This window comes from Watersipora subatra, chromosome 1 (genome assembly GCF_963576615.1).
Source record: "Watersipora subatra chromosome 1, tzWatSuba1.1, whole genome shotgun sequence".
In the NCBI taxonomy this organism is placed as follows: Eukaryota; Metazoa; Bryozoa; class Gymnolaemata; order Cheilostomatida; family Watersiporidae; genus Watersipora; species Watersipora subatra.
Window position 1 is genome coordinate 62,605,020 of NC_088708.1, and position 10,822 is coordinate 62,615,841.

The window sequence follows — 10,822 nt, forward strand, 5'->3', positions numbered from 1 at the left end:
TGATCGTTAAACATTTAATACATGTAGGTAACTTAATTGACCATACGAATGTTGCGCGCCTGCACATGTAGTTATCATAATTAATGGAGTTGCGCACCCTTTTAGCACATTGATAACTAGAATAACCTTTCCGACAAGTAAATGAACGCAATTGACATCAAAAACGCGCTTAGATTAATAAGTATCAACGGCTTGCAAATAGTGCCTTTTCGATGAAGATATCGGCACAATCGACCGAGCGATCGCGTTGTATCCGAAATGGAACTAGCATAAAACAGTTGAGAATATTTAAGAATCGAAAATGAATTGGCAACATTTTAAACTCTAATGTAACCCATTGGTTGGAACATCATATTGATATGACAGGGGCTACAGAGCTTAAAGAGCAGGGAAATAGATATTTTTGCGATAAGAACTATCCGGATGCCATTTCAAGTTATTCTAAAGCTATAGTAAGTGTATTTGGCCAGTGTGCCAAGCTATTGTACTGTATTGAAGCACTTAAAAATTAGTTTAACAACTATTGGTTTAAAGTAATAGTCTTTATTGGACCCTTCAGTGTGTTTGTTTTGTAATATAGTACACCTTCAAATCATCTACGACATTTTTATATTATTTTGCAACATGTTCATGAGTCAATGCCACTTGAGAAGATGTCGTAGCAGTATTTCAACAAGTTGTCAAACAGCTATGTGAACTTTATTCACTCACATATTTAATCGTCGAATGTGAAACTGGTGTATACGGTCCAGTCAGTATCCTTGTCATTACATTGTCTCATTGCTGCACAAAGCGTACAGTAGGCATGCGTATTAGGATAGTACAAGGGCGTGTACGTGTTTGTGGTAGGCATTCCTTCTAGGGTTGTGACAGTTACGAAAAAAATTTAGCTGTGCATTGATAAGTACTTGCTGATGCCAGCTGTAAAATGTGTTGCAGTTGCAAAAAACTTTTTGTGTGGATATTTATGTAGTTGCAGTGCATTGGCAAAAGTAAGTATATATATATATATATCTTCAATGATATACAGCCCCCCACTGGGGGGCTGTATATCATTGATATCAGTAAGTAAGTAAGTGATCTATTACAGCGCAGCAGTAGCCTATAATTGCATTTGGTACTTTTACTGCTATGCAGTAGCTATACGTGTAGTACAACTAGTTTTAATGCTTAGCAAGCAGTATTGGTTCTGTGGCAGCTGTATCCACAGCACAGTGTGCAGTTCTAAATGCAGTGATGTTGCTAGTATGCATTTTGTACTACTAGAAGCAGTATGAACTTTTCATTACACTGTACATACATGAAAAGCCCATTTTCCTGATAACTTATTGTATTGGTTTGACTTGGACCAATGATATACAGCCCCCACAAGGATAGGCTACAGGCATCATGTGGGCGGGGCTTAATGATCCAGCTCTGTTGGGATGAACCCGAACACAGCACCCGAACAAACAAATATGCTGAATAAAGCCCCTAGTAAGTTTACAAATATTATGAACAATAGTGGTTATTTTATTAATCCGTTGGTTTCATTTTGTTGTCAAATAAATATAGTTGCCAAATAATGTCACCGTTATGATCAGTCAGTTGCCATTCACAAGCATTCACGATGTTAGTAGTTTTGAAATCGTGAAATAGCCCAAATTCGGTTTCATATTTAGATTTTGAGTATGAAAACTACACTCCACAGCTTTTCCTGCTGTCCCATTATATTGGCCAGGTAAAACAATGTGACAACGATGAAATACTTTGTCATTTTATATTAGGGGTGGCAAAATATTATCAAAAACTAGGAAAAAAAGGTCGTTGTTCGGGTGCTTTTGGGTAAATTATATTCAATTTTAGGCATATACTACGGCACCTACCTACTTCAAAATTAGTTTCAAAAGTTCAAAAGTAGATAATTTGAAATTTTTTCTTTTCCATGGATCCATTTTTTAAGTTAGGTGTTACCCCTACATTGTAGAAATTCAAGGTTTGCTATTGTGAACCGCGGGGCCTACTGACTGAATGAGCTAATGACAAGATAACAGCGAGTCGTGTTTTCCAAAACCTAACAAGGCAACGCGACCGCCCCGCAAGAACTGTGTTAGTTCCGAAAACTAGGCTAGCACAATCCTAACAGAGAACGATCATTAAACCCCGCCCATATGATAGCCGTCGCCTATCCTTGGGGGGGATGTATATCATTGCTTGGATGCAACCACAGCATGATTGTAAGATGTGTATGCTGCTCAAATTTGAGTATGAGTGAAATTGTTCACAATCAATATTGGTTAAATTATGGTTAAAATGAGCTATCTATTATGGTTTTAATATATAATGTTAATGAGAGCACAATACAAAGACCTCAATTTTATCGCAATGGTGATAATGCCTGACTCCCTATTCCAAAATAATAAGGAAGTTACAACGCAAGCTAATGAGCTTGCTAAAGCTAGTATCTGACAATTTTGTACATAGCAGTACGAGTGCTTGGAAAGCCAGCAGTATCAGTTGATTCAGGTATTGACTTCATACTAATGCTTAGTTACAGTACACAGGCAGTTTCAAGCTTTGAATAATGCACATTTGCAGTATGCATGATTTGTTGGGTTTCAGGTAAAGAAAGCACCATGGGAGCAAATGCATAACAAATCATAGTGGCTATTTTCAGTAGAAGCGCGGTAGCAGTAAATGTCAACTTCGCATTAGAAAGTTGTAATTCACAGCAAAACCACTGCCTACTGCGCTGCAATGATGCCGTGTAGCTCTAATATGTCACAACCCTGATTCCTTTTAAATTAAGACAAGATACTTGAAGTAAAGTTCTATGCAATTACTGTAAAACCTCTAATTGAACGCTACCTCTATTTGAATGCCACCTTCATTTGACCGCCACCCTAAGAGAAGGGTTGAAATATAGAGCGCCACCTCCTTTTGACTGCCGCTTCGAGATTATTTGATCTTTACGAGACCATATTATCAATTGATCAATAGAAAAGTGTTCACAAAATTGTATTAATAATGAATCATTTACATCAATAACAATTAATTCTCTTGTTATCCAATTCCAAAGCTTTTCTTTTTTTTCGTTAAAACTTTGAATGCAACTCCATAGAAATAATTAATAGCTGTCTCAGCCTAATTGTAGTTCCTTGTTTAACTTGGTCTTGATAGTTCAAAGTACATTTATATCAAAATGGTTTAAATTTACGATCGTGGATGGACTTTGAAAGCAACGCCATAGAAATAATTAATAACTGTCTCAGGCTTATTGTAGTTCCTTGTTTAACGTGGTCTTGATAGTTCAAAGTACATATATATAAAAACGGTTTAAATTTACGATCGTGGATGAACTTTGAAAGCAACACCATAGAAATAATTAATAATTGTCTCAGGCTCATTGTAGTTGTTTGTTTCACGCTGTCCTGATCCTTCGGAGTACACATATATATATAGAAACGGTTTGCAAGTTTTTGGCCAAAGGTTACTCTTAGCGAGCAAAACTTTTAGGCGTTGCGTTTGCGCGAAATACAACACGTGAAAGTTTTGCTCTGCCAAAAATTGTTTGGACGCTTATATCGATTAGTTCAGCAGTGCAGAAGAGGATTTGAGGTCAGATGACATTGTAGAAGATATTGGACAACCAGAAGATGTTTGTTCAATCGAAAGCAACAATCAGAACGCAGCTATGTTAGCAAATGATGCAAATATTTTCTTCTTCAGTGTAATATAAGTATGGTTTATTTATGACACTTGTTCATGAATATATATTTGTAGCATTTGGTAGATTATCATTATATAACTTATAAATTTGCAGATTTATAGTATATTATTTGATAGCATCATTGCAGTAATCTGATCTTACAGTTGAATGACGCTCGTAACTCCTCTTCTATCACACATAAAAAGCTAGTTTTGGCTGCAAATTGTAGCAAACATATCAATAGTGCAATGAACTTTCATACAACATTGTTAAATATAGATATAAAATAAAAATATGTTTTCAAATTTGGAATGAAATATAAATTGAAAGCTCCACCAAATTGCAAAGCAGGACAGGCTTTAATATCATTGCAGGTTAATTGCAAGCAATAGATATCAAGTGTTAAATGATTACCTGATTGTTTAGTGAAAGTTTCACTTTTGGAAAACAACCATTAAAAATAGTAGCTCATATCAAGCACACTACTGATTCATTCATCACACTTGAAGAGGTATTGGCTTACTTCTAGATTCCAGCTTGTCATAGGCCTACTGCATTTAGTTTTCATGTTTTTGAAATATTGTTTTTAAATAGAATAAGAAATCCAGATATGTTTCAAACCATGGAATGAAGCTAAATCTTAAATGGGATCAATAGCTTCCAATTTGTCTTTTTATTGCAGATAAAAAACAATTCAGTTGCTACATATTACACAAATAGAGCTCTTTGCTACATTAAGTTGAAAAAATGGGAGGAAGCAATAAAGGACTGCAAGCGAGCCTTAGAGCTAGACAGCAACACCGTCAAGGGATACTACTTTATTGGGGAGTCATACTTGGAGCTCAGCATGTTTGATGAATCAACCAAGAACCTCATGAAAGGTGCGCCTTTCGTGTAACAGGAAGGAAAGCTTTGAAAAATCTTGTCTTGACTATATCTCAGGCATCTTCATTGTTACTTTCAAACGTACCTTCAATTCACACAGGTTGATTCTTAATCTATTCTCATCAGGCTTGTTCTTTAAATTTATGATCAGCAGATTTTCCTACATCCCAAACCTTATTGTTAGATGACTGTTATGTTATCATATATTTGGTACCATTGACAAGCCTAGATTTTACTTCAAACAGCTAATCTTGTCTTAGCTCTAAATTATTTTAGTCGCACTCGGACCAGTGACAACTTTGAATTATTCAATTTATCCAAATCTTGTAGTATTGTCGAGATTTTATTATTAATATTATGTTAAAAATGATCTAGTAGGGGTTATTTAGTTTTTGAAACTGATATCCTACTTACTATGTTTGTGTACGAGGTATTTTAGGTAGCTATGATGACTCTGTAGTTATGAGTCACTGTGATAACATTTGCAGGGCTCTATGGACTGAAAGTCTTTGAGGTAGAGTAGAACGATGAGATTGTTCAGATAAGATAGGAGAACAGGCATGGGGCGATCTCCTCTTAGATTTAGTTCTTTGTACAAAAAGAAACCATCATTGCTACTTGACAGGCTATCAAGTTGCATTTCATTCAAGAATTTTTGGTCTCTTTACTTCATGGGAAAATAACTACAATTTTGTAGTTTTATTTTAGAACTGTATTTTTATGCATGCTTATCAATGAACTTGTGAGTGGAATTTCATTTGTTAAAAGCTGGCAACAGGAAGCTCATTTTGAGTTCAAACATTCTTCAAGTTAGAAAGAAAATACAAATTAGTTATAGTGGAAAATTTTATTTATGAGAATAATATAGCATTTTATCATTTGTCATTTCATTTCATCATATTCTGTTTTATTTTGCCAGCATTCGATTTAGCCAAAGAACAGAAATTAAACTTTGGAGATGATATATCTGGGGCGCTGAGAAGAGCTAAGAGAAAACGATTCCAAGCTTTTGAAGAGAAAAGGATAAAACAAGAGATAGAACTACAGACCTATTTGAATAACCTCATATCCGCCGACAAAGCCAAGTATGTATTTGATTGGCTCGGACTTATTTATCGGATTTATCTCATATAGTGTACCTTGTCGATGCCACTCATTCAGACAGCTGACTATCTTTCATACAATTTGTTTGTTCACTTACATTGCTGTTTTATACTCGTAGCTATCTCATGTTTATTTGCTGACCTTGTCACTAGTTCTAGTTCTGCTTCAGTGTCAGTTTAAAATGCGGTCAGTCTGACATACTTTTCTTTACTGCTGGTTTGTTAATGCCAATAGTTTTTTCGACACTTGTACTTCAATTTGTTACTCTGCATCATTTGCCTACTCATCTCTGTCATCTTATTACGGAGACTGTTTCACAGGGTTCCTCACTGTATGTATTGTTCTAAGGCTTGCTAGGTATTTAAATGTTCTTCTGCATCAAAATCTTAGTATGCGCAGGATTTCCTCTTCATCAAATATTTGAGTTCCTCCTCATATAGTTCAACCTTATCATACAAAGTTAATCTATCCTAATAGTTGCTTTGTGTGTTGAAACCATTGTAAGTTAGAGCAAATTTTCACCTAAGAATACTTTTCATTTTCTTTAATTGGTTCTACAGCTCAGCAACTTGACAAACACTGGTAACTATTACTTAAATAATGATATTGCATAAGGCTATGTACAAATCAAATATACAAAACTATGTTATATGTATGGTAATAAATTAAATGAGTGAAGGAATATTCAGTAAAAATATAATTTTATTATCGCGTGGCCTTTACTATTAAGCCAGATGAGCAGAGGTGTAGCCTGTTCTGGTCTCAAGCTTTCTTTTTTCTCGTCGCTCTCACTGGTTGCCCTTGATAATAACTGGTCAGCTTCTAAGGTTTTTCAAAGAACTTGTTGGGTTTTTTATTACACTTTATTTCCTTTTACCACTAGCACCGCTTGCACTGCTGACCCACAAAACTTTAATGCTATAAGAGACTAGCTGTCATATGTCAGAAAATACTTCATACGTTGAGGCTCATTTTTGTTCAAATCTTACATCATACTTTGAAGAATTCACATGTTGAGGTGAATCGTAGGTAGAGGTTTGACTGTACAGTATCTTGCTTTTCACTTCCAGCTCATAGCCAGCAACCTGATATGTTTTTACCTAATGTCTTTGATATTATAAATTTATTGGTAGCTGGATTCAAAAGGCTTGTTGGTAAATTTTTATGCGTGCTTGCACTTATGTTGATGCTGATCGTCAGCGTATCTTGTATTTAACATACATTGTACTTGTCATTGCTATGCATGCCATAAATCAATAGCAGGTCATTCAATAATATTTTATTAATTGCTTTTTAATCAGAAAGATAGAAGAGGCTGGTGCATCCACAGAAAGAGAGCAAGCAGAAATGGACTGTGTGAGTTCCACCGGTTTTCTTTTTGATTGTCGTTTTGATGGATATTTTACATTAGCCTTCTCAACGAAATCTATCGCACAGCTTATAATGAGACTTTAATACAGCCTCTTCTCTGTATTTCCCAGGCAACAGAAAATGGTTGTATTCAGCCGAGAGCTTGAAAGCTTGCCCTAAATTGATTCATATTGTATATTATTTTATATAGGTAACAATCCTTGAATTCTTTGATAACTAGGTGTGAACTTCCTGTAACTATCAGTTAGCATTTTTTGTTTAAATCTCCCATAATCTTCTTCCCGTGCAGGCCATCGCAGGGTGGATTTCCAACAAACCATTTTTGGCACCAACTCCGTAAGTCTATTAAAGGCATAGAGAAGGTGGCCAGTTTCAAGAGAGAACTTGGGTTGTATCTTTTAACATGTGAATAAAACTGATGACGACAAACCCAACGCCACGACTAGCTATGCTATTGCGTATTATGGGCTTCATCACTCTTCCAGCTTTTTTTTTGCTTAACTAATTTTGTTGATGAAAATAAATCACAAATCGCATCTTGAACGTTTAAACTAAAGTGAATGCATTGATGAGCAATAAACATGGTTATTGAAATCATAAAAAATGGCGGAATCAGTAGAGTTGCCACCCATTTTTTTTATTTATGGTGACCCATAAGCGTGTGTGAAAGATATCTTATGCAGTTGTCTCATATCGTTGTCAGGATAGCAAGCTGGCGGAGCTGAATGACATGTTCAAGCAGTTGGATGAACGACGGCAGACAAGGGATGTACCGGACTATTTGTGTGGCAAGATAAGCTTTGAATTGATGCGTGATCCAGTAATAACCCCTAGTGGCATCACTTATGATAAGAAGGATATAGAAGAGCACTTGCATGTATGTAATCAGTTTCACTCACTACCAGCTATTCTTATAATTCATCCATAGCTGCTGACTGAAGCCGTCTGTTTGCTTAAATCAAGTTCTTTTTACATTTTGCGACATTGAAAGATCAAAGCGATGTTTGAATGAAACAGATCATAGTTACTATGTAAACACATTTTGTTTTGTATGTTTGTTTAAACTAAATTAACACTCAAATGGTTTATAACAAATATCTTTGAGTAAATATCTATCATCAACATTATCGTTCTTTTTACAAAACATTTTTGTGTGTCGAGATACCCTCTCATCATGTCGTGTTTCCTGCGATATTATCTTTTGTCAAAGTATGCTAGTCGGTTATAATTGTGAAAATGGATACTTTATCATTGGTGAAGCCTATCCCACCTTGACTTAGATTGTCTATTGCACTGGTCAAGAAACTTTCCAAAACATCTTTACTTACGATTCAATTTTGCATTTTTGAGTTTTTCTAAAAACAGGTTGTTTATAATAGATAGCGTGTTAGACCACTACCTTGCGGTAAGTGCTGGAATTTAAGCTATGTTTCCGCTGTTGATAAAAAGACCACATCATGATGCTATCCATCATTTAGTTTGATGATTCTACGCAGTAGATTATCAAACTGAATGATTCTGCAGGGGATAAGCCAGCAAGCAGCCGATACCATTGCTCGCTGGCTTAGAAGTTGTGTTCCGCAATGTTATACAGGAAGCGAGTCACTTACTCTTACGCTGCTGTCTGACATGAAAACTGGGTATTTGCCTACTGGCACTATTCTGTTTTTGTATTTACAGAGGGTGGGGCACTTTGACCCGGTAACCAGAGCAGAACTAACAGCGGATAAACTAATACCTAACCTAGCTATGAAAGAAGTAGTGGACACTTACCTGCAGGAGAATCCTTGGGCTGAGGAGTTTTAACTATTTTAATCAAGTTATTTCGAGTTTTATTTATTCACAGCTTTCGTCTCCATGTGGATGGTCTCCATATTTTAGGTATTCACACCCTTTACCAAAAAGTACGCTGAGCAATTTCAGAAGGTATACTAGTGACCAAGAGTTATTCGCATATAGTGCAGACAACTCTGATTACATTCACTTTATATCCTGCCTTATAAGTACCGGCTTCGACACGGACGTCTATAGCCTGTGGTCCAATTTTGAATCAGTTAATGGTATTGGTCTATGACTCTCCTTAAGCATTACTTTATAAATACTGTACGCTGTAGACAAGCAGCTCTTCAAGCATTAGTAATTATTTCATGTGTTTAATGCTGGTAACTATCATTAATTTACCATTTAATTGCTAGGTGATGTTACTACCACTGTCTGCTATCATAGTAGTATTCTTTGTTCGTGTCATGGCTGTCTATATGAGAAACTAAGTAATCATGGATCTAACTAGTCATGATATGATTCGATCTGGCATCAATCTATTTATTTTAGCATGTTCTCTTCTTAAATACTAACTTATGTAAAAAATAAAAAAGGAATTTTCTACTGTACTGAAGATAAATTAAAACCAGACAATACAAAAGCCAAACTAGAAGGTCGACAAGAGGCAGTTAACAAGGGACTGAGAAACTGACATGGAATTCTAATTCATTCAAATTGATTACATTTTCAAGTTTGGTGAACAAATGCCTATGGAAAAGTGAGAATAAATTTGCTCATCCAAGAATGCACAGTCAAGCATACCAGTCTCGAAAGCTACATGTACATCAGCTCAGTGCAATTATTCTATCAAACTTGGAATTCAGGAATACTTTATTTTATATTGGTACATGTAATTCAAGATGTTAATGCCGAAATTGGAACTTTTAGGTTTGCTATTTGTAATATTGTCGCTAGACAATCCACCTACTGGTATACATGCTTGAGTAAGAAGGTTGGCATCACGGGTGATAGCTACATACTATATTAGCAATCTTCTGCAGCTGCACACGATTTTTCATCTCTGATCGCTCTTTGTTGGCAGTTATGACCCGATAAAACATCGTACGCTTAGTTACAAAATCCTAAACTAGCCATTTTCAAATCGTAGAACAACAAAACTCGATTGCTTCAATTTTAAACAGCCACACAGTTTTTTTCGTGGTCTGATTCTGAATCTTGAACTGAAACAGATGGACAATTTTTGAGAAAATAGCTGAAAACTTGCTACAGCAATGTTAGTATTGCTGTGCCGTATATGTATCTTATGTTTTCAATCTTAGACAAATTGGAGATCCATTTTTCATTACATTTTTAAAAATAGCTTAACGTTTAACTGAAGTTTGTCAACAAGTATCATTGAGCACAATTACAAAGGAGCTATTAAATTGCAAACAAATGCTCACCTTTTGGTGGCCTTAATAAAAAATTCTATATTAAATTTGATGAAACATATGCCAAGATGAGAGGGAGTAGAACAAGAATAAACTACCTGCAAGGAAGGCAGTCATAATAAAAAAAGTGAAGTGCAAGGAAACTAAACAAGTATGTAATGAAATATATTAAAATATTCATTGAGTTCCATTTAATCTTAGATTATCAGAACAGATTACCTGGATAAGCAATGCCAAGTAAAATCTTCAATTGGCATGTTGTTAACACTTTTTTAACACTGAAGCCTGATCTTGTGTATACAAGCAAGTCCTCCAAATCCTAGATCGCATTAACAACTAATCAACTATGGAAGCACTCATAGCAGTTATGATCCTTTTGAACGGAATATCATATTGAAGCTCCAAGTTTGGAGCTTCAATATGATATTAAAAAATAATTTTACCAAGTTTTATAATAGTATACACATGTGACAGCAGGTCGTTATATTGATGGCTGACTGTTGCAGCTACGAACAAGCTTCATAAAGTGCAAGGAAACTAAACAAGTATGTCATGAAATATG

General features: G+C 35.4%; 1 protein-coding gene across 2 annotated transcripts; it reads left to right on the forward strand.

The window, feature by feature from the left end:
* The first annotated feature begins 226 nt into the window (after positions 1-226).
* Positions 227-9,438, forward strand: LOC137392038 (E3 ubiquitin-protein ligase CHIP-like). Of its 2 annotated transcripts, XM_068078651.1 has the most exons (7): positions 227-452; positions 4,371-4,569; positions 5,493-5,658; positions 6,979-7,033; positions 7,752-7,925; positions 8,729-8,806; positions 8,930-9,438. In XM_068078651.1, the coding sequence occupies exons 1-7, from the start codon at positions 360-362 to the stop codon at positions 8,981-8,983; spliced, it is 819 nt and encodes a 272-aa protein (XP_067934752.1). In that variant the 5' UTR covers positions 227-359; the 3' UTR covers positions 8,984-9,438. The 2 variants fall into 2 exon arrangements, with proteins under 2 accessions (XP_067934752.1, XP_067934759.1); XM_068078658.1 differs by having other exon boundaries at positions 8,729-9,438.
* The last annotated feature ends 1,384 nt before the right edge of the window (positions 9,439-10,822 follow it).